General features: G+C 50.1%; 1 protein-coding gene and 1 long non-coding RNA gene across 4 annotated transcripts in view; one reads left to right on the top strand and one right to left on the bottom strand.

Moving 5' to 3' along the window:
* Positions 1 to 24,345, bottom strand: part of pou2af2 (POU class 2 homeobox associating factor 2) — a 90,573-nt gene that overhangs the window by 13,035 nt on the left and 53,193 nt on the right. Inside the window, exons 3-4 of the mRNA XM_072486529.1 lie at positions 15,038 to 15,083; positions 3,509 to 3,816 (exon numbers count right to left, since the gene is read on the bottom strand). Of these exons, the coding sequence (XP_072342630.1) occupies positions 3,509 to 3,816; positions 15,038 to 15,083 (354 nt within the window). The remainder of the gene's footprint in view (positions 1 to 3,508; positions 3,817 to 15,037; positions 15,084 to 24,345) is intronic.
* LOC140398182 (uncharacterized) lies at positions 1,941 to 22,157 on the top strand. Of its 3 annotated transcripts, none has more exons than XR_011937432.1 (4): positions 1,941 to 2,136; positions 6,702 to 6,881; positions 12,576 to 12,697; positions 18,679 to 22,157. It is a non-coding gene; the product is annotated as an uncharacterized lncRNA (long non-coding RNA). The 3 variants fall into 3 exon arrangements; XR_011937433.1 differs by lacking the exon at positions 1,941 to 2,136 and adding an exon at positions 2,285 to 2,478; XR_011937431.1 differs by lacking the exon at positions 1,941 to 2,136 and adding an exon at positions 3,566 to 3,772.

The raw sequence follows: 24,345 nt of genomic DNA on the forward strand, positions 1-24,345 counted from the left end.
GAAGGATATTGTTAATTGGGAATTGGCAATCGTAGTTAAGTGAGCACTTCACACCTCCCAAGTGGATTCCTGTGGTTAGGCACGCCATGTACCATGTGGGAGATATTGCCTAGCATCCCAATCAGGCCTTGATGCCTGGACACAGTGCCTGAACACTGCGGGAGGCAACACCACAGACGCAGCAGCCAACGTCCGAACACTCAGGGGTTAGGTCCCAGTAACAGGGACATTTCTATGACTGGAGGGTGGGTGGGTGTATCGGGGAGGGGACAAGCGCCCCGTCCAAGTAATGTTACTTATGGGGGTCTGCGTTATAGGGTCTGGAGTCCAGTGACCAGGTGTCCGCGCTGTGGCCAGGGGTGCATTGTCAGGACGTATTGGATGGCAGGGGATATGGGGGGAGAGGGAAAGAGGAGAAGAGCAATGGGGGATTGGAGGGTCCCAGGAGAAAGACACTGGCGGTTGACAGTCTTTCACCCTCTCCAATTCCTTACAGATATGGCACAGACTGGATGATATCTTGGACCACGTGGAAGCTGCCCTTGCGATACTGCTGGCAGGCCAGGCTGCCTCACGCTGGAGAGGGTGTGGCAGGAGCGTCGACAGAGGTTCGAGGCGGCGACCCATGTGCAGGACCCCGCCCCACCGCGTGGGCCGGCGGAGGTCGTTGAGCCTCTTACGGCACTGGGTGCCGTCCCTCCTGGGGATGCTCCCCGAGCTGACGGCCGCTGTCACTTCCTCCTAGGCCACACTGGCTGCCTTGTGGCTGACCCTCCAAGCCACTCAGAGGGGCCAGGCCATCCGGTCTGGACTCAACCACGTCCAACAATCTGGTCAGGCCGGCGGCCCCGAACCATGGGGCTGGTCTCCTTGGTGGCATGGCTGCGATCTGTGTGGGGTTTGCTCTGCGGGATCGGTTAAAGTGCTGTTTCCCCTTATTGGCAGCACGGGCAGCACCGTAGCACAGTGGTTATCACTGTTGCTTCACAGCTGCAGGGTCCCAGGTTCGATTCCCGGCTTGGGTCACTGTCTGTGCGGAGTCTGCACGTTCTCCCCCTGTCTGCGTGGGTTTCCTCCGGGTGCTCCGGTTTCCCCCCACAAGCCCCGAAAGACGTGCTTGTTAGGTGAATTGGACATTTTGAATTCTCCCTCAGTGTACCCGAACAGGCGCCGGAGTGTGGCGATGAAGGGATTTTCACAGTAATTTCATTTCAGTGTTAATGTAAGCTTACTTGTGATAATAAAGATTATTATTATTGGCAGGGAGCTGCCGGGCACGGTCCCCACGAATCAGCCGGCGGCACCATCATTTAAGTGGACCAATTAGTGTTTGATACCGGTGACGGCGTCGGCTGATCGAGTGCCTGGAAGCTCACGGCAGTTCCTGCTCACTACCACACTTAGAAACCTTTCCATTAAATTGCGCCCACTGTAGTGGGGGGCAATTGTGCTTGGGGCAGGGAGAGGGAAAATTATTCAGGCTCCTGCTCCCTATAGGTTTAGAGAATCATAGAATCATCATAGAATTTTCAATGCAGAAGGAGGCCATTCGGCCCATCGAGTCTGCACCGCCCCTTGGAAAGAGCACCTCACTGAAGCCCACGCATCTACCCTAACCCAGCAACCCCCACTTAACATTTTGTGGACACTAAGGGCAATTTATCACGGCCAATCCACCTAACCTGCCCATCTTTGGACTGTGGGAGGAAACCGGAGCACCCGGAGGAAACCCACGCAGACACGGGGAGAACGTGCAGACTCCGCACAGTCACCCGAGGCCGGAATTGAACCTGGAGCTATGAAGCAACTCTGCTAACCACTGTGCTACCCAAAAGGGGAGAGAGGAGTGGGAGGAGGCTCGTGGAGAGCATAAACACTGGAAGAGACTAGCTGGACCAAATGGCCTCTCTCCGTGCTTCTAAATTCTGTGCAGCCCCAGTTGCGTAAGTTTTCTCAACTGTTAACGACACGGGCACAGTTATTCTCTTAGCGTTGCTTCTGTCTTCAGTAGCGACTCTGCACCAAACGCTATCCACCTGATCACTCAAAGCAGGACGAGCAAGATCATCTTGGCAAAGAATAATATATTTCAGGCAAATATTTGAATATCTCCGCTGGGTGCTGTACTGTGAACAGGTGCGTAGCTCTCTGTGCGTGTTGTGGACTCTTGGGTACAAAGTCACCAAGATGTTACGCTGTTTCTACAAATAGGAGCAAAGACAGATTCGCGCCTGCCAAATATTTTAATGCTTGTAGCTGCGTAGGTTATGTTGAAAGAGGAACTGCATGTCTGATGAGTAGTTTTGCCTGGGGTTGTTAACGATTCTTCAGGCAGGTCCGTCCTCACATTTACTGCACATGTCGAGAAAACTGTTACAGCCATTCTTACTTTCTGTTACAAATTAAACTAAGGAACTCAGGGTTGGTTTCACGGAGTCCATTGGAGTGGGCATTGGCCGTGAGGGTCGGAGGAATCAGGTAAGAGGAATTGGATCAGATTTCTAACATCGGGAACACCGTCCCCAATTAAGTTGGGGTCGGAAAGGGCCGAATGCAAGAATCCCAACCATTCATGGCGAGAAGGCAATTAAACTCATTAATTAACCACTTTAACTAAACAATCCTGAGCCTATCAGAATTTAGTGGATTCTCCCAAACTGAATGTGTGTATGAGGCTTGGCAGGGGCATGGGAGATATGAGGGGAGATGCATGAGGGAGCGTGGGTAAGAGCTTTTAAATTTACCCTTCGAAAGGCCCCAGAATCCAGACTATGGTTCACGACTCCGCTGAGCGGCTGGCCAGAGTGCAAGAACATTGTGAGAGGGTGAAAAGGGAGCAGGGCTGTGACAGCTATGAGATGTTTACCCCACAATCGAACTGACCAGGCTGTGAATGCAATGTGTGAATCTGTTACCCGCACCCTGAACACTTGACAGCGAAACTGGCCAACGCCAGGAATGGGAGCAGGAATCCCAGAACCGTGTCATTTTAACAGGCTTTCAAAGTAGGCCTGGCTCCGCAAGAATTCAGGCCAAAATCTCCTGATGTGACGCGGTGTCATACTTTGCTTCATTGTGCTCTCATGAAACACCTTGGGATGTTTAGTTACCTTAAATGCACCTTAAACATATAAGTTAATGCTGTTGTTGTTTACCACTTTGCTGCCGGAATTCCTGAAATTCAGTAACACTGAGTGAATTCTTCGGGGCTCAATTTTAACTCTGGACAAGGAGTGGGTTTTGAGTGGGTAGGGGTCGTGCCCTGGTTTCAGATGATGATGTGGACCTGAGGACCTGTGGACCTGAGGACTTTAACCTGGTGCTGTAAGACTTCTTACCTGGTTTCAGAAGCAGGGGTCTCCAGGTTGTGCAAGGTGTTCAAATGCGTAATGTGGCATTGCAGTTTCTAGCCTGAATTTCCCAACCATAAGCTACTCAGTCCAAATGCCTCAATGCTTATCAGTTTACATCAGCCACTATCAATCGGCAAAAGTAAATAATTACCTACCAGCAGAAAATGTGATGACTCGTTGGGAAAGGAAGGGATGAGAGGTGGGGGAACCTGGGGTGTGAAAATGGAATTTGCTCCGGATGAGAATGTCGATGCGCGGTAATCTCCGAATGGTTCTCCAAGGTACGGGTCAAACAGGGATTGATACCCAGAGACTCCTGGTGGGTCACAGCCAAGGGACTTCCCACCCAGGGAAGATGAGTATACGTCTGCTGTGTACTGCTTGGACGGCTGACAATGTGACAGCTCCAAATCTGACAGGTAAGGCCTTCGGACGCCGTAGTAACTCGGTATTACGTGGGAACCTATTCAAAAAGAAAAGGAGGTGTGTTATCACTCACTGAAGCAGTGCACTCTGGTTTCTCTTCAGATCGTATAAATCACTCATTGAAGCTCAGCCCATCAAATTTACAATGAATAATCACTAGACAACCGGCTTACGGGAATTACACTTTACAGGGATCCATGGGGGGGGGGGGGGGGGTCACTGGGTGTACGAACCATCAGTTAAGGGAATCAAAACTTGCAGTAGTACTCAAATGCTCATTTTTATCTTTTTATTTTGGCCATTTTAGGGAATTAAAGTTGTTTAGTTTTCATCAGTCGTAGAATTTACAGTGCTGGAGGGGGCCATTTGCCCCATCGGGTCTGCACCGGCCCTTGGAAAGAGTGCCCTACCCAAGCCCACACCTCCACCCTATCCCTGTAACCCAGCAAACTCCCCCAAAGAACAAAGAAAGTACAGGAACAGGCCCTTCGGCCCTGGTATGGAGGGCATTAGCTATGAGGAGCGGTTGAATAAACAAGGTTTGTTCTCACTGGAACGACGGAGGTTGAGGGGCGACCTGATAGAGGTCTACAAAATTATGAGGGGCATAGACAGAGTGGATAGTCAGAGGCTTTTCCCCAGGGTAGAGGGGTCAATTACTAGGGGGCATAGGTTTAAGGTGAGAGGGGCAAGGTTTAGAGTAGATGTACGAGGCAAGTTTTTTTACACAGAGGGTAGTGGGTACCTGGGACACGCTGCCGGAGGAGGTGGTGGAGGCAGGGACGATAACCTGCACATCTTTCGACAGTGGGAGGAAACCGGAGCACCCGGAGGAAACCCACGCACACACTGGGAGGATGTGCAGACTCCGCACAGACAGTGACTCAAGCTGGTATCGAACCTGGGACCCTGGAGCTGTGAAGCAATTGTGCTATCCATAATGCTACCGTGCTAATGTTGCCTGGTATGGAGGGCATTAGCTATGAGGAGCGGTTGAATAAACTCAGTTTGTTCTCACTGGAACGACGGAGGTTGAGGGGCGACCTGATAGAGGTCTACAAAATTATGAGGGGCATAGACAGAGTGGATAGTCAGAGGCTTTTCCCCAGGGTAGAGGGGTCAATTACTAGGGGGCATAGGTTTAAGGTGAGAGGGGCAAGGTTTAGAGTAGATGTACGAGGCAAGTTTTTTTACACAGAGGGTAGTGGGTGCCTGGAACACCCTGCCGGAGGAGGTGGTGGAGGCAGGGACGATAGTGACGTTTAAGGGGCATCTTGACAAATACATGAATAGGATGGGAATAGAGGGATACGGACCCAGGAAGTGTAGAAGATTGTAGTTTAGTCTGGCACCATCGTCGTGACGGGCTTGGAGGGCCGAAGGGCCTGTTCCTGTGCTGTACTTTTCTTGTTCTTTGTTCAAAGCCTGCACCGACCATGCTGTCCGTCTTGCCTAAAACCTTTTAGTCAAACTAAAAACACAAATAAGCACTGTCCCTAGATGCTGAGCATAGGGGTAAATATTAGTCTTGATCTGTTTCCAGGCTTTCATTTGATGCTGTGTCAGTGATGGTGCACAAAAGAAGCAGAGTAAACAGGAGCAGAGAGACCTGGGTGTATATGTGCAGAGACAGGTGGAGAGCAGTCAATAAAGCATTTAGTATTCTGGGCGTTATTAACAGGGGTATTGGGTAGAAGAACAAGGAGGCTATGCTGAACTTAGACAAGGCACTAGTTAGACCTCAGCTGTGTACAGTTCTGGGCACCACACTATGGGAAGGATGTGACCGCATTGGGGAGAGAGCAGAAGAGGTTTACAAGAGTGATTCCAGGGTGAGGAATTTCAGTTATAAAGACAGATTGGAGAGGTTGGGACTGCTCTCCTTGGAGAAGGGAAGGCAGAGAGGAGATATGATCACGATGTTCAAAATCATGAGGGAGTGGACAGAGCAGACAGGGAGAAACTGTTCCACTCGTAAAAGGATCCAAGAGCGAGAGGGCACAGATCTAAAATGATTTGCAAAAGAAGCAAATGTGACGTGAGAAAAATCTTTTTCGCACAGCGAGTGGTTGGGGTCTGGAATGTGCTGCGTGAAAGTGTGGTGGCGGCGGGTTCAGTCGAGACATTCAAGAGGGCATTAGATTATTACTTGAATAGAGACAATGTGCGGGGCAACGGGGAAAAGGCAGGGAAATTGGCACTAAGTCATGATGTTCTTCTGGAGAGCTGGTGCGCGCACAATGGGCCAAATGGCCTCCTTCTGCACTGTAACAATTTGGAGAATTTGTGAATAAGCAAAATAAATTGGTCCCCTCGTAGACTTGCCAACTGTGATTAAATGTATTACTGGAGGTAATGACCTAGCGTCACGCTCCAGCCATTAGTTGGCCAACACATCCACCCTTGTGACGAACAGCCTTCCTGTATGGTAGCACAGTGGTTAGCACAATTGCTTCACAGCTCCAGGGTCCCAGGTTCGATTCCCGGCTTGGGTCACTGTCTGTGCAGAATCTGCACGTCCTCCCCGTGTCTGCGTGGGTTTCCTCCGGGTGCTCCGGTTTCCTCCCACAGTCCAAAGAGGTGCAGGTTAGGTGGATTGACCATGCGAAATTGCCCTTAGTGTCCAACATTGCCCTTAGTGTTGGGTGGGGTAACTGGGTTATGGGGATAGGGTGGAGGTGTGTGGTTGGGAAGGGTGCTCTTTCCAAGAGCCGTTGCAGACTCGATGGGCCGAATGGCCTCCTTCTGCACTGCAAATTCTATAGTCACCGATTGGAAAGCAAATTAGATGATGTCTGACTTTCAGCCAAATTGCCCGTTTTTTCTCCGTTTTCAATTTTCTTTTATATATGGTAAAGGGAAATGATCAAAGAAAATTACAAACAAAAACCTTTTTTTCATGTGCTCATTAATTTTCTCCAGGGTTGCACATGCTGAGTCCTGGAGATTGACCTTCAAGTCCTGGAGACTCCAAGCCAATCCGAGTGCGTTGCCAACCTTACCACCGGGCCTCGGCTGAATAATTGGGGCGAGCTGACTCCATCGGCAGCTCACTCTAATAGGGAACAATAATTCCGGAGCTCACCAGCCCGAGATCCTGAGGTAGGTCCTACAAAGGGACACGCTTGAGCTTATTCCAGCGGGGGCGAGATGATCAATCACACGGCCTGTGGATTCAGGAAGCCATTTTGCCTTCAAACCGCAATCGCCCCCCCTCCCCCCCCCCCCCCCCAACCAACACTCCCAATGCCACAGGAATTATTTTTATTTAATATTTTTAATTCTCAAACCTACACTGTGTTAGTGCCTGCAGAGGTGGCTGATGAATGAGCACAATGCCTTCCTTCACTTTGGGATCTCATTTTGAAAAAGGACTGTTCAACAGGCATATATGCCTCTCCGTAACAGATTCTCATTAAAACATCTACAATTCTTAAACTGCCAGACAGGGTAGATGCCGGGAGGCAAGAGAGTTCAGACTCAGGGGTCACAGTTTCAGGATATAAGGTCGTCCATCTAGGACCAAGATGCCGTGAAGGTTCTTCAAGATGACTGTGATTCTTTGGAATTCCCTACTCCAGAGAGCTGTGAATGCTCGGACATTGAGTATATTTGAGACAGAGATCAATAGATTTTTGGGCATGACTGGAATGAAGGATAATGGGCAGTGGGAATGAAGGACAATGGGCAGCGGGAATGAAGGACAATGGGCAGCGGGAATAATGGGCAGCGGGAATGAAGGACAATGGGCAGCGGGAATGAAGGACAATGGGCAGCGGGAATAATGGGCAGCGGGAATGAAGGACAATGGGCAGCGGGAATGAAGGACTATGGGCAGCGGGAATGAAGGACAATGGGCAGCGGGAATGAAGGACATTGGGCAGCGGGAATGAAGGACATTGGGCAGCGGGAATGAAGGACATTGGGCAGCGGGAATGAAGGACAATGGGCAGCGGGAATGAAGGACATTGGGCAGTGGGAATGAAGGACAATGGGCAGCGGGAATGAAGGACATTGGGCAACGGGAATGAAGGACAATGGGCAGCGGGAATGAAGGACAATGGGCAGCGGGAATGAAGGACTATGGGCAGCGGGAATGAATGACATTGGGCAGCGGGAATGAAGGACTATAGGCAGCGGGAATGAAGCACATTGGGCAGCGGGAATGAAGGACAATGGGCAGTGGGAATGAAGGACAATGGGCAGCGGGAATGAAGGACAATGGGCAGCGGGAATGAAGGACAATGGGCAGCGGGAATGAAGGACAATGGGCAGCGGGAATGAAGGACAATGGGCAGCGGGAATGAAGGACAATGGGCAGCGGGAATGAAAGACTATGGGCAGCGGGAATGAAGGACAATGGGCAGCGGGAATGAAAGACTATGGGCAGCGGGAATGAAGGACAATGGGCAGCGGGAATGAAGGACTATGGGCAGCGGGAATGAAGGACAATGGGCAGCGGGAATGAAGGACAATGGGCAGCGGGAATGAAGGACTATGGACAGCGGGAATGAAGGACTATGGGCAGCGGGAATGAAGGACTATGGGCAGCGGGAATGAAGGACTATGGGCAGCGGGAATGAAGGACATTGGGCAGCGGGAATGAAGGACAATGGGCAGTGGGAATGAAGGACAATGGGCAGCGGGAATGAAGGACTATGGGCAGCGAGAATGAAGGACATTGGGCAGCGGGAATGAAGGACAATGGGCAGCGGGAATGAAGGACTATGGGCAGCGGGAATGAAAGACTATGGGCAGCGGGAATGAAGGACAATGGGCAGCGGGAATGAAGGACTATGGGCAGCGGGAATGAAGGACAATGGGCAGCGGGAATGAAGGACAATGGGCAGCGGGAATGAAGGACAATGGGCAGCGGGAATGAAGGACTATGGACAGTGGGAATGAAGGACTATGGGCAGCGGGAATGAAGGACTATGGGCAGCGGGAATGAAGGACTATGGGCAGCGAGAATGAAGGACATTGGGCAGCGGGAATGAAGGACAATGGGCAGCGGGAATGAAGGACAATGGGCAGCGGGAATGAAGGACAATGGGCAGCGGGAATGAAGGACAATGGGCAGCGGGAATGAAAGACTATGGGCAGCGGGAATGAAGGACAATGGGCAGCGGGAATGAAGGACAATGAGCAGCGGGAATGAAGGACTATGGGCAGCGGGAATGAAGGACAATGGGCAGCGGGAATGAAGGACAATGGGCAGCGGTTGGGAATGTGCAGTTAACCTAAAAGTGCAACCATGATCTAATGGGATAGCAAGGCAGGGTCAAGGGGTCGAATTGTCTATTCTCAGGAGTAGACCCAGGGAGAAGGCAGGAGAATGGGGATGGGAAAAATATCAGCCTTGGTTGAATGGCGGAGTAGACTCGATGGGCCGAGTGGTCTAAATTCTGCTCCTGTGTCTTATGGTCTTATGTTCCATTCAAGGTGATTAATGTCTGTTTCGGCTAAAAATGGGGCCACACTTTTAGGAGTGCAACCAATTCCTCAGCAAATCAGGCACAGTCCAACCCATACTTCTAAATTGGTCTGTTTAGCACCCATTTTAATCCTGAAAGGACTGGCACTGGAAGGTAACAATTTCTACCTTCCAGTACACCGCACAATCAGACTTGTCTCTGGAGGAAGCTCCATCTGTGCTGGAAGGTTCTATGACCCGATACTATTTCTCTACCGAATGCATCAAGGTCAGGTGTCGTGTACAGCTTAAGGAACATTCTGCAGCAAAACACCATTCTCTCAGGCGCAGGGGTTAGCACTGCTGCTTCACTGAGGACCCGGGTTTGATCCCGGCCCCGGGTCCCCGTCCGTGTGGAATTTGCACTTTCTCCCGATATCTGCGTGGGTCTCGCTCCCACAACCCAAAGATGTGCAGGGTAGGTGGATTGGCCACGCTAAATTGCCCCTTAATTAGAAAAAGAAGAGACCATTCTCTACATGCGTGTTTGCTAAAGTCATCTTGATCGGACCCTCGTACATTACTGCTCCTTTAGTCTGAGTTCTACGGAGAAAGACCAAAATCGATTGATCTAAATAAAAGCAGAATGAAGAAAATTTGAAATAAAGGCAGAAAGTGCTAGAAAAACTCAGCAGGTCTGGTAACATCTGTGGCCATGATGTGTAGATGCCGGTCGGTTGGACTGGGGTGAGCACAGTAAGAGGACGTATAACACCAGGTTGAAGTCCAGCAGCTGTGTTTTGAAACACACGGGGCGGGATTCTCCCACCCCCCGCCGGGTCGGAGAATCGGCGGAGGTCGGCGTGAATCCCGCCCCCGCCGTCCTCCTAATTCTCCGGCCCGCCAAAAATCACGCCGCGCGGCCCGCCTCGGAGAATGGCGGGTTCCGGCGCGACTCAATGGGCCGCGGGGCTGCCCAAATTCTCTGGCCCGCGATGGGCCAAAGTCCCGCCCATCTTTTGCCAGTCCTGCCGGTGTAAATTAGAGTAGGTCCTTACCAGCGGGACCCGGCTCCGCGGGCAGGCTCCGGGGTTCTTGGGTAGGCGCGGGGGGATCTGGCCCCGGGAGGTGGCCTGGCCCGCGATCGGGGCCCACCGACCCGCGGGCGGGCCTGTGCCGTGGGGGCACTTTATCCTTCCGCACCGGAGGCTGTACCGGTCCGCCATTCCCGGTGCGGAGGCGAAGCCCTCTGCGCAAGCGCGGGGATGAAGCCAGCACGCGCTGGCGCTCCTGCGCATGCGCCAAATCGCGCCGGCTGGCGGAGGCCCTTCGGCACCGGTTGGCATGGCGCCAAACCCCTTTCCCGCCGTCTAGGCGGGCCTAGTGGTTCACGCCACTCCATCCCGCCAGGGCCCCCCGCCCCGCCGGGTAGGGGAGAATCCTGGCCCTAGGTTTTGGAGCGTACCTCCTTCATCAGGTGAAAGATAAACAGAGTTAACGTTTCAAGTCCAGTAGTGAAGAGAGGTAGGGATGTGATTGGTTTTATGCAGTTGCAAAAGAGGGGAGTAGAACAAAAGGCAAAGACAGGGATTGGTACAGAAACAAAGCATTAGTCCAGAGTAGGTGTTAATAGCAGAAGAAAGGAAAAAACATGAAAACAAGATGCAAACTGACACTTGGGGGGATTAAAAAATTAAAATGGAGTCCAGAAGGCAGTAAATTTCTAATTGGAAAATGAGGTGTTGTTTCTACAGTTTCCGCTGGGCTTCACTGGAACACTGCAGCAGCCCAAGGACACAAAAGTGTTTTTGGGGCAAAATGGCGAATTGAAATGGCAAGCGACCGGAAGGTCAGGGTCATCACTTGTGGACTGAACGGAGGTGTTCAGTAAGTGGTCACCCAGTCTGTGCTTGGTCTCCACAATATAGAGGAGACCGCATTGTGAGCAGCAAACACAGTAGAATAGCTTGAAATGTGGAAAAGCAAATCACAGCTTCACCCAGAAGGAGTGTTTGGGGCCTCGCACAGTGAGGCTGCATATAGAATCATAGAATTTACAGTGCAGAAGGAGTCCATTTGGCCCATCAAAAGTGCACCCTACTCAAACCCACACCTCTATCCTATCCCCTCAACCCAGTAATCCCGGCTAACCTTTTTGGACATAAGGGCAATTTAGCATGGCCAATCCACCCAACCTGCACATCTTTGGACTGTGGGAGGAAACCGGAGCACCCGGAGGAAACCCACGCAGACTCCGGGAGAACGTGCAGACTGCGCACAGACAGTGGCCCAAGCTGGGAATTGAACCTGGGACCCTGAAACTGTGAAGCAACATTGCTATCCACTGTGCTACCCTGCCGCCCGAGCCCCATGCCGAGGAGAAAGGATGTATTGCATGGGAAGGTGCCGAGGGAAGGATTTGAGATGTTGGGGGTGATTGAAGAGTGGACCAGGAGGTCACGGAGGGAATGCTGACAGGGAAGCGAAGGGGAAGGTGTGTCTGGCTGTGGCACCTCGCTGGATGTTGCAGAAATGGTAGAGGATGTAAAGTGAGGACAAGGGAAACCCTATGGGTAGGAGAGGAAGGGGTGAGGGCGGAAGTGTGAGAAAAGGGTCAGACATGATTGAGAGCCCTGTCAACCACATTGTGTGGGGAAATCCTTGTTTCAGGAAAAAGGAAGACCAGCTGGAATCACCGTTGTGTAAGATTGTGATCAGACTTGAGTGACAGGGACGGAGAAACTGGAACAATGGAATGGACTCCTTGCAGGAAGCGAGGAAGTGTAGTCGAGGTAGCTGTGGAAGTTGGTGGCTAGTAATGAATATTGGTAAGCAGTCTATCTCCAAAAATACAGACCGGGAAGTCAATGAAGAGAAGGGAAGTGTTGGAGGTGGACCAGGCAAATGTGAGAGAGGGGTGGAAATTGGAAACAAAATTGATGAACTTTTGCAGTAAGTTGATTGATCTGTTGTGTTTTTCCCCCCAGAGGCACGCCACCCTCCCTCCATTGGGTAAAGTGTGTGAGTAGAAATCAACCTCGGGTAATTGCATAAGGTATTGTTAAAAATGCACACATTCAGTAGCGGGTTTAAAGCTCTGTGCATATTCGCATACTGAATCCTGCCCTACAGGTATTAAGCAGATAAATACGTAGAACTACAGAAATAGACCTTGCTAAATAATGCCCTGAAGATTTTTTAAAAATTGTATTTCAATGCTATTTTAGCATCTGGTCGTACTTTTTATTAAAGGAACTGGAGAATTTTTGTTACATTGGAGAGAGGAATAGGCTTTCACAAATCAATCCAACGATGCCAAACCATCCCCAATGTCAGACAACACAAGTGGGACGAATGTTTACCTCTTCATAAATGTTTTACAGGGCGTGAGTGTCGCTGGCTGGGCCAGCAATTGTTGTCCGCCCCCAACTGTCCTCCATTTCAGAGGGCATTTGAGAGTCACCCACATTGCTGTGAGCCTGGGGTCACATGTCGGCCAGACCAGGTAAGGTCGGCTGATTTCCTTCCCTCTTTAAAAAAAATTATTTTATTCCAAACTTATATGAAAGGTTACAAAGCATATACAATTTGGGGAGCAAACTCCCAACACACAACTATACAGAGTTTGTACAGATTTTCCCTTTTTCACCCCCCCCCCCCCCCCCCCCATGACGAACAACTCCTCAAACACAGCCACGAACATCCCCCCTCGCCTCGATGCCCTCCGCTGAACCCCTTAAATCGTATTTGACCTTTCTCAGCTGAGGAAAGTCATATAAGTCCCCCAGCCAGACCGCTACCCCCCGGCGGCATTGCTGATCGCCACGATAACAGAATTCATCGCTGAGCAATCAGAGAGGCGAATGCCACAACTTCGGCCTTCCTCCCCTCCACCAGCTCCGGCTTCACCGATATCCCGAATATCGCCACCAAAGAGTCCGGCTCAACCTCTTCCCCCACTATCTTTGTCAGCGCCGCGAACACTCCCGCCGAGAATCTGTCCAACTTTTCACAGGCCCAGAACATATGTGCGTGATGCGTTAGTCCCGGCCCGCACTTCTCACACTCGTCTGCCACGCCCTGGAAGAACCCACTCCGTCTCTAGCCACCTTGAATGGCAAGCCCCTAGATTGGCTCATCGACCCAATTTGTTCACCGGGAATACTTCACTTTTCCCTACATTTAGCTTATATCCCAAGAACACCCCAAACTTCCCAACAGACCCGTGATCCTCCCCATGCACTCCAGCGGATCCGAAACATACAACAGTAGGTCGTCCATGTATAGGGATACCCGATGCTCCCTTCGTCCCCTCGTAAACCCTTGTCACTCTGCCGACCCCTTGAGAGCCATTGCCAGAGGCTCTATGCCAGTGCAAACAACAGTGGCGACAGTGAGCACCCCTGCCTTGTTCCTCTGTACAGTTCAAAGTTTTGTGAGCCCAGGTCATTGGCCCGCACACTTGCCACATATAACAGGCGCACCTATGCCACAAACGTTGGCCCAAACCTGTCCCTTCCCAGGACCTCAAACAGGTACCGCCACTCCACCCGGTCAAATGACTTCTCCACGTCCATGGACACCACTAACTCTGGTACCTAAGCTCTCAACGGGGTCATGGCCATGTTTAACAGCCTCCTTATATTACTAGAAAGCTGTCTTCCCTTTATGAAACCTGTTTCATCCTCCGCAACCACCCCCGGGACACAACCTTCCATCCCTCCCGCCACCAACTTAGCCAGCACTTTCCATCGGTATTTGACAGCGATATGGGCCTACACAACCGACATCCACAACAACCCAGGTCCTTCCCCTTCTTTGGTATTAATGTGATTGTTGTCTGCGTCATCATTTCTGGCTGCTCCCCCTTCTCCAATGCCTCCTTAAACGGCCTCAAAAGATGTGGTGCCAGATCCGTCGCAAACTCCTTATAGAATTCCGCCGGGTAACCATTGGCCCCAGGGCCTTCCCCACGACATACCCGTTATAGTGTCCAATACCTCCCTGAGCCCCAAGGGCTCCTTTAGTGCCTGCCTCTTCTCTTCCTCCAACTGTGGAAACTCCAGTTTGTCTAAAAACTGTCCCATGTCCCACTCGATGGCAATGACCACTTCTGGGGTCTCAAAATAATATTCCCGGTCTTCATAAGTCACCTATAGTTTCACCGGGTAGAGCACCCCAGAACTGATCTGCCGTCGATATAACATCGGCTCGCGGGGCGGACGAGGCTGGAGAAACCTGCCCTCTGTTACCAGAGTTGGCTATAGTATTTGGCCTGTAATACCTTAAAGTTAAAATGATCCAGTTTGAGATAATACCATGCAGAATCTCAAGTATCAATAGACGTGACAAAGGCGGAGGAGTGGTTAGCACGGCTGCCCCACAGCGCCAGGGACCCGGGTTCAATTTGAACCTCGGATTACTGTCTGTGGTGGAGTTTGCATGCTCCCCCCGTGTCTGCATGGATTTCCTCCGGGTGCTCCGGTTTCCTCCCACAGTCGCATAGATGTGCAGGTTAGCTGGATTGGCCATGATCAATTGCCCCTTAGTGTCTCAAAGATGTGCGGGTTAAGTTAGGGTGTTATGGGGATAGGGTGGGGGAGTGGGCTTGGGCGGAGTGCTCTTTCAGAGGGTCGGTGCAGGCCTGATTGGGCCGAATGGCCTCCTCCTGCACTGTATTAATCTTCTGCACTGCCGCATGACACTTGCCTAATGTATTTTGTTTAGTTTGTGTGAAGTTTTAGTCATGAAGTGAGGAAGCACAGAAGTAAGATGCACGAGTCTGTTAAAATTCTTTGTTCTGGCTGTGGTTCCATGGGAATAATTGGCAGAACATTACACTTACCTGACATTTGGACATAAGCTGGAGTTTGAGAAGAGTTAGTTCCAGTCTAGAAGAGGGAGAAAGGAAAAGAAATGTTAACTAGTAACATACGAACATGCAAATTAGGAGCAAGACATTCACCCCTCAAGCCTCTTCACCATTCAGTAAGATCAGAATGTTCCCAGGGATGAAAGGCTTCAGTTACATTGACAGATTGGAGGAAAAGGGGCTGTCCTTCGAAAAGGGAAGGTTGAGAAGAGATTTCGTCGAGCTGTTCAAAGTCACAAGGGGTGATGTGAAAATACTAACCTATGGATTAGGAACAGGAGTAGGCCACTCGGCCCCTCGAGCCTGTTCCGCCAGTCAATACGATCATGGCTGATCTGATTGTAACCTCAACACCACGGGCGAGATTCTCCGACTCCCCCCCGCAGGGTCGGAGAATCGCTGGGGGCTGCCGTGAATCCCGCCCCCGCCGGTTGCCGAATTCTCTGGTACTGAAGATTCGGCGGGGGCGGGAATCGCGCCGCGCCGGTTGGTGGTCCCCCCCCCCCCTGCGATTCTCCGGCCCGGATGGGCCAAAGTCCCGCCGCTAAAATGCCTGTCCCGCCGGCGTAGATTAAGCCACCTACCTTACCGGCGGGACAAGGCGGCACGGGCGGGCTCTGGGGTCCTGGGGGGGGGCGCGGGGCGATCTGGCCCCGGGGGGTGCCCCCACGGTGGCCTGGCCTGCGGTCGGGGCCCACCAATCCACGGGTGGGCCTGTGCCGTGGGGGCACTCTTTCCCTTCCGCCTTCGCCACGGTCTCCACCATGGCGGAGGCGGAAGAGACTCCCTCCACTGCGCATGCGCGGGAATGCCGTCAGCGGCCGCTAACGCTCCCGCGCATGCGCCGCCCGTAGATGTCATTTCTGCGCCAGCTGGCGGGGCACCAAAGGCCTTTCCCGCCAACTGGCGGGGCGGAAATTCGTCCGGCGCGGGCCTAGCCCCTTAAGGTTGGGGCTCGGCCCCCCCAAGGTGCGGAGCATTCCGCACCTTTGGGGCGGCGCGATGCCCGACTGATTTGCGCCGTTTTGGGCGCCAGTCGGCGGACATCGCGCCGATACCAGAGAATTCCGCCCCACATTCCTGCTGACTCCAATAACCTTTCACCTCCTTTGTTAATCAAGAATCTATCTAGCTCTGCCATAAAAATATTCAAAGACTCGGCTCCCACCGCCTTTTCAGGAAGGAAGTTCCAGAGACTCGCGGCTCTCTGGGAGAAAGGATTTCTCCTCAAATCTGTCTTAAATTAGCGACCCTTTATTTTCGACTAGTGACCATTAGTTCTCGATTCTCCCACAAGGGGAAAAATCCTCTCCACTTCCACCCTGTCAATACCCCTCAGGATCTTAAAGGTTTTGATCAAATGCCAGCCTAATCTTCTTAACTTCTGTGGAAACCAACCTAACCTGTCCAACCTTTCCTCATAAGACAATCCGCCTATTCCTGGTATTAGTCTAGTAAACCTGTATTTACATATTTCCTTAAATAAGGAGACCAATACTGCAGACGATACTCTGAATGTGGCTCACCAATGCCCAGTCCTTTTGCAATCAATTCTCCTCACATTAAAGGACAACATTCTACTACCTTTCCAAATGACTTGCTCTACCTGTATACTAGCCTTTTGTGGTTCATGCACCAGGCCACCCAGAATCCTCTGTTCTGCAATCTCGCACCACTTAGAACATAGAACACAGAACATACAGTGCAGAAGGAGGCCATTCGGCCCATCGAGTCTGCACTGACCACTTAAGCCCACACTTCCACCCTATCCCCAATAACCCAATAACCCCTCCTAACCTTTTTGGTCACTAAGGGCAATTTATCAAGGCCAATCCACCTAACCTGCACATCTTTGGACTGTGGGCGGAAACCGGAGCACCCGGAGGAAACCCACGCAGACACGGGGAGAACGTGCAGACTCCACACAGACAGTGACCCAGCGGGGAATCGAACCTGGGACCCTGGCGCTGTGAAGCCATATTGATAATAAGCTTTTTATTCTTCCTGCTGAAATGGATAATTTCACATTTGCCCACAATATATTACATTTGCCAGATTTTTGTCCATTCGCTTAACCTATCTAAGTCCCTTTTCAGCCTCCTTACGTTCTCTTCACAATTTACTTTCCTACCTATCTTTGTGTCATCAGCAAATTTAGCAACCATCCCTTTAGTCTATACATCCAAGTCATGTACATCGAAAGAGAAAATGCTGGAAAACCTCAGCAGGTCTGGCAGCATCTGTACAAGTCATGTACATAAATTGTAAAGAGTACAGATCCCTGTGGTACACCACTCATCCCATCCTGCCCACCATTAAAGGACCCATTTATGCCAACTCTCTGTTTTCTGTTAGCTGGCCAATCTTTAGTCCACGTCAATATGTTACCCACTACACGATGAGTTTTTATTTTCCGCAATAACCTTTGATGTGGCATCTTATCAGATGCCTTCTGGAAATCTACATACAGTACATCTATTGGTTCTCCTTTATCCTGAGCACTTGTGACTCCCTCAAAGAACTCCAATAAATTGGTTAAACATAATTTAAAAAACCATGTTCACTCTGCCTGACTGCCTTGAATTTTTCAAAGTGCCCTGCTATATCATCATTAATAACAACTTCTGACATTTACCCGATGGCAGATGTTGGGCTAACTGGCCTGTAGTTTCCTGCCTTCTCTCTCCCTCCCGTTTTGAATAAAGGGGCTACATTAGATTTGTATCATAGATTATTCATAGAATTCGGCCCATCGAGTCTGCACCGGCTCTTGGAAAGAGCACCCTACCCAAGGTCAACATCTCCACCCTATCCCCACAACCCAGTAACCCCACCCAACACTAAGGGCAATTTTGGACACTAAGGGCAATTTATCATGGCCAATCCACCTAACCTGCACACTGTGGGAGGAAACCGGAGCACCCGGAGGAAACCCACGCACAAAGGGGGAGGCTGTGCAGACTCCGCACAGACAGTGACCCAAGCCGGAATCGAACTTGGGACCCTGGAGCTGTGAAGCAATTGTGCTATCCACAATGCTACCGTGCTGCCCCCATTATCAATCTAATGGAATCTAGGGAATTGTGTAAAATTAAAGCCAATGTAACAATTATCTCATTAGTTACCTCTTTCAACACCTTAGGGTGAAGTCCATCCAGACCAGGGCATTTGTCAGTCGGCAGACCCAACAATTTGCTCAATGCCACTTCCCTAGTGATTGTAATTTTCCTGAATTCCGCCCTCCCTTCCATTTCCTAATTTACAGCTATTTCTGGGATGTAATATGTACTCTCTATAGTGAAGGCGGATGCAAAATACCTGCTTAGTTCATCTACTAGAGCCCTATATTCCATTATCAATTCCCCAGACTTTCTATAAGTCCAATGCTCACTTAGTTAACGTCTTTCTTATTTCAAGATCTTTAGAAACTCTTGCTGACCATCTTTATATTACTGGCTAGCTTTCTCTTGTACTCCAGATTTTCCCTCCTTATCAAACTTTTTCTCATTCTTTGATGTTCTTTATGTTCTTTCCAATCTTCTGACCTCCCACACATCTTTGGGCTGACATATGCTTTTCCCTTTAAGTTTAATACTGTCTTTAACTTCTTCTAGTCAGGCACAGAGGATGGGCCCTCCCCTTGGACACTGTTCCTGCTGATGGAACAGTTGAGAGCCAGACCACGCAGATACAAAGTGATTGGCAAAGGAACCAAAGGCAACATGAGTGAAAACATTTTTATTGCTGAAACAAAAGACACGCCACCGAAGCTCTTTTTCTTCCACTCGTCAGGAAAAATGCAAGAATGCCAAATTTTAAACAATCGCAACAATTTACACGACAGGGGAAGAGGGTGCTGATTGATTTGCAGATTGACTCTGATTGGCTGAGGGATTGCCGTGGCGAAGCAACAGGAAACAATAGGCTCCTGGGTAATTCAAAAAGGCTCAAAGCTTAAACCAAGGGAACGCTGGCAAAAGGCTGAACTTGGCACTTTCTTAGCATGTTAGTAACTCCTTTCCAGACAGATGAGGAGCATCAACATCAGCTGGACAACTGAAATGGGCAACGAACGCTGCCCTTGCCAACAAAAGCCCACTCCCCGTGAATGAATTCAAGAAATACCTTTGCCAGCCTCAGGGAAGTCATTCCAGCAGGAAAAAAATCCTTGGATTTTAAAAAAACAAGGAACATTTAAAAAATGAAACGGAATAATCCAGAAAAAGCACCTCATAACATGTACATGTACGGTAAGAAGCAAATGCATTTATGTGTGAGCCGTACCAAGGAAACAATGCAGGACCTGTTAAAAAGGAGACATTTGCTGTGGGAATGATGGTCAATATTCTCCCCGTGTTGAACACTAAAGGACGGCACCAGTTGATGTCACAGACCATTTTTGTGCAACTGCCCATTAAGCTAGCACCAGCCCTCCCCCTCTCCAGGAATAATTTTTTATGCAAATACACGAACAGCATAGTTTGCATGCAGCAACAGTTATTGTGCTTGGAAGCTGCAGGTAGGACGCTGGGGGCTGTGACCATTTACTCACCATGGGTGTTCTGGTCTGCTTAAAGAAACAAACTATTATCTGGCTAAATAATTTTTTGGCTGCAACTAGTCGTCAGGAGAGGAGCATTTTATTTCCCCAGCGGCAGTTGTTTGCTATCTTTACCTTAACCCTAAGTAGCGCTAAGAAAACGTTGCATCAGTCAGGTGTGTTAGTAACACGTTACCCTCACTGTGGAAGGCAGCATGTTCTTGAGTCTCTACTTTTTGCCCTGGTGTTGGATGTCCGAACCTTCCATTTATCTCTAATATCATAGCAACATGGATATTTTGAGTTCAGGAGTTAAGGGTTGCTGCAGTTGCATAGAGCCTTGGTGAGACCTCACCTGGAGTATTGTGTGCAGCTTTGGTCTCCTTCTCTAAGGAAGGATATACTTGCCAAGGATGAAATATCTTGAGTTCTAGAGCATAGAAAAGGCCCTTCGGCCCATCACATCCGAGTCAAAAAACAACCCCCTAACTATCCTAATTCCATTTTCCAGCACTTGGCCCATAGCCTTGTATGGCTTGGCATTGCAAGTGCCCATCTAAATGCTTGTTAAATGTTATGAGGGTCTCTGCCTCCACCACCCTTTCAGGCAACGAGTTCGACACTCCCACCATCCTCTGGGTAAATAAGTTTTTTTCATCACATCCCCTCTAAACCTCCTGCCCTTACCTTAAGTGACCCCTGGTCATTGATCCCTCCACCAAAGAGAAAAGTTTCTTCCTGTCTACCCTATCTATGCCCCTCATAATTTTATACATCTCAATCATGTCACTCTCCTCTGCTCCAAAGAAAAGAACCCCAGTCTATCTAATCCCTATTTATAGCTAAAACTCTCCAACCCAGGTAACCTCCTGGTAAATCTCCTCTGCATCTGTACCCTTTCCAGGGCCATCACATCCCTCCTATAATGTGGATTCCAGAACAGCACACACTACTCTCGCTGTGGCCTAACCAGCATTTTATACAGTTCCAGCATAACCTCCCTGCTCTTAAACTCAATGCCTCGACTACTAAAGGCAAGCCTTCTTCAGCACTGTATCCACCTGCTCTGCTAGCTTAAGGGACCGGTCTACGTAGAAACATAGAAAATAGGTGCAGGAGTAGGCCATTCGGCCCCTCGAGCCTACACCGCCATTCAATATGACCATGGTAATCATGCAAATTCAGTATCCCACTCCCGCTTTCTCTTCATACCCCTTGATCCCTTTAGCCGCAAGGGCCACGCCCAACTCCCTCTTGAATATATCCAACGAACTGGCCCCAGCAGCTTTCTGTGGTCGAGAGTTCCAGACGTTCACACCTCTCTGAGAGCAGAAGATCTTTCTCATCTCAATCCTGAATGGCTGACCCCTTATTGCTGTTAGGCTGTGACCCCTACTTCTGGATATCCCCAACATGGGGAACATTCTTCCCGCATCACCCCAATTACTTTACATTCAAAACCCCTGTCTCAATGGTTCTATCATCATTTCCTGTGTTAGGTTTTGAATGTAAAGTAATTGGGGTGATGCATGCATTGAGACAGGAGCACAGCGTGCACCCAGACAGTGGGGAAAGTTTCAATATGGGTGAGCTTCCAAGAGGCGAGATGGCAATTTAAATATTTTAATGAGCCTGGAAGCCTTGACTGAATTTGCTTTCTTGGGCCTGGGGAAACCCGGCAGCTAAAGGGTGGTGGGAAAGATTTCTGGGGAGGTCAGTGTCTTTACAGTACTGCTGGGGGGTTGGAGGAACAGGAACAATCTCCCCTCCATCAGAATCCTTCATATGCAATGACCCCGGGCAAGGGGATTGGACTCGCTTGGGAATGGACTCCACTCTCACTCCTCCTTCAAGATTTGTAATTACCAGTCAATTCAATATACCCCAATTCATACCATCACCCTGAATTAACAACACCCCTCAATATATGTAGGCTTCAGATAAACATGTGTTACAGTTCACTGCCCAGAAAGTGAGCACTCTTTGATGAGTTTAATAGCAAAAAGATACACAGAGTTAAAACAGTTCTCAGACCCAAATTTGAATCCAGCCCAAACTGAGAGACTCTTTGCTCACTAAAGAAAAAAAAACAAAATACTGTGCATGCTGTAAATCTGAAATAAGAACAGAAAAACAGAAAGTACTGGAAAAGGTCAGCGTGTCTGAAAGAGTCAGAAAAGGCCACCTGGACCCAAAACGTTCTTCTGCCCAGAGAGAGACGGGAGATCCCTCCCACCCGGCTTACTCACTCTTCCAACTTCTTCTATCGGGCAGGATATACACAAGTCTGAGAACACGCACGAACAGACTCAAAAACAGCTTCTTCCCCGCTGTTACTAGACTCCTAAACGACCCTCTTATGGACCGATTGGACCTCTTCGCACATCTTCACCCGATACCTGTGTTGATGTATTTACATTGTGTATTTTATGTTTGCCCTATTATGTATTTTCTTTTCATGTACGGAATGATCTGTTTGAACTGCATGCGGAACAATACTTTTCACTGGACCTTGGTACACGTGACAATAAAAATATCCAATCCAATGAAGAAGTCAAACGGATCCAAAACCTGGGGCGTCATTCTCCGATCCCCCCCGGATGGGCCGAAGTCCCGCCGATAAATTGCCTGTCCCGCCGGCGTGGATTAAACCACCTTTTGAACGGCGGGACAAGGCGGCGTGGGCGGGCTCCAGGGTCCTGGGGGGGGGGCGCGGGGCGATCTGGCCCCGGGGGGTGCCCCCACGGTGGCCTGGCCCGCGATCGGGGCCCACCGATCCGCGGGCGGGCCTGTGCCGTGGGGGCACTCTTTCCCTTCCGCCTCCGCCACGGTCTCCACCATGGCGGAGGCAGAAGAGACTCCCTCCACTGCTCATGCGTGGGAAACTGTCAGCGGCCGCTGACGCTCCCGCGCATGCGCCGCCCGGGGATGTCATTTCCGCGCCAGCTGGCGGGGCAACAAAGGCCGTTTCCGCCAGCTGGCGGGGCGGAAATTCCTCCGGCGCCGGCCTAGCCCCTCAATGTTGGGGCTCGGCCCCCCAAAGATGCGGAGCATTCCGCACCTTTGGGGCGGCGGGATGCCCGTCTGATTGGTGCCGTTTTGGGCTCCAGTCGGCGGACATCGCACCGTTTTGGGAGAATTTCGCCCCTGAACTCTGTTTCTCTCTCCACAGACGCTGCCAGACCTGCTGAGTTTTTTCAGCATTTTCTGTTTTGGGAGTAGATGAAATTATTTTGGTCAATTATAATCCCGTTCCAAATAGGCACAGCCATGTGCCACAAAAAAGTCCCTAATTCATTCGCGTATTGGTAGACTGATTCAGATAAGCCAACTCACTATTTAACTCGCTGTACGGACATAAGCAGTTGTGGGCAGTAAACCCCTGTGTCCTTTGGGGTTTCTCTAAACTGATGCATGGTCCTGTCAGTGAGTGGAACTGAATATTCTAAAAATTATTTAAAGCGTGCTTCACTTCACCTTTAGCAGAATATTCATGGGAAGCCATGTATGTGTTTCCCTTTGGGAGAGGTTACCAGAACTCATACTTTGGGATAAAGCATTCAGATGTTATGAAGTGCACCAGAATTAGCGGTTAATGTTCGGTTATTCTGAGTTGTCAGAATTATCATAGAATTTACAGTGCAGAAGGAGGCCATTCAGCCCATGGAGTCTGCACCGGCTCTTGGAAAGAGCACCCTACCCAAGGCTACACCTCCACCCTATCCCCATAACCCAGTAACCCCACCCAATACTAAGGGCAATTTTGGACACTAAGGGCAATTTATCATGGCCAATCCACCTAACCTGCACATCTTTCGACAGTGGGAGGAAACCGGAGCACCCGGAGGAAACCCACGCACACACGGGGAGGATGTGCAGACTCCGCACAGACAGTGACTCAAGCTGGTATCGAACCTGGGACCCTGGAGCTGTGAAGCAATTGTGCTATCCATAATGCTACCGTGCTAATGTTGCCTGGTATGGAGGGCATTAGCTATGAGGAGCGGTTGAATAAACTCGGTTTGTTCTCACTGGAACGACGGAGGTTGAGGGGCGACCTGATAGAGGCCTACAAAATTATGAGGGGCATAGACAGAGTGGATAGTCAGAGGCTTTTCCCCAGGGTAGAGGGGTCAATTACTAGGAGGCATAGGTTTCAGGTGCGAGGGGTAAGGTTTAGAGTTGATGTACGAGGCATGTTTTTTACACAGAGGGTAGTGGGTTCCTGGAACTCGCTACCGGAGGAGGTGGTGGAAGCAGGGACGATAGTGACGTTTAAGGGGCATCTTGACAAATACATGAATAGGATGGGAATAGCGGGATATGGACCCAGGAAGTGTGGAAGATTGTAGTTTAGTCGGGCAGCATGGTCGGCACGGGCTTGGAGGGCCGAAGGGCCTGTTCCTGTGCTTTACTTTTCTTTGTTCTTTGTTCTATGTCATTTTGGTGAAAAGTAAACACATATTACGTCTGCTGTTTAACTATCCGAGCACACGTCCACACAAATAGACAATATAAAGGTGAAAGGCCAATTGTTCTATTATACGGACCTGACCCTTCAAAGCTGTGCAATCTCACGCACCATTCTCCTCGGAGGCAATGCCTGAAGAGGAAAGACAGAGGGAAAGATACTGGGACTTCATTCCTCAGCCCCTGAGGTGACCCACAGCAACAATTTACATTTTTATACCACCTTCAACATGGTAAAGCATTCCAACATACTTCATGGAGTGTTACCAAA

This window comes from Scyliorhinus torazame, chromosome 21 (assembly GCF_047496885.1).
Source record: "Scyliorhinus torazame isolate Kashiwa2021f chromosome 21, sScyTor2.1, whole genome shotgun sequence".
Lineage (NCBI taxonomy): Eukaryota > Metazoa > Chordata > Chondrichthyes > Carcharhiniformes > Scyliorhinidae > Scyliorhinus > Scyliorhinus torazame.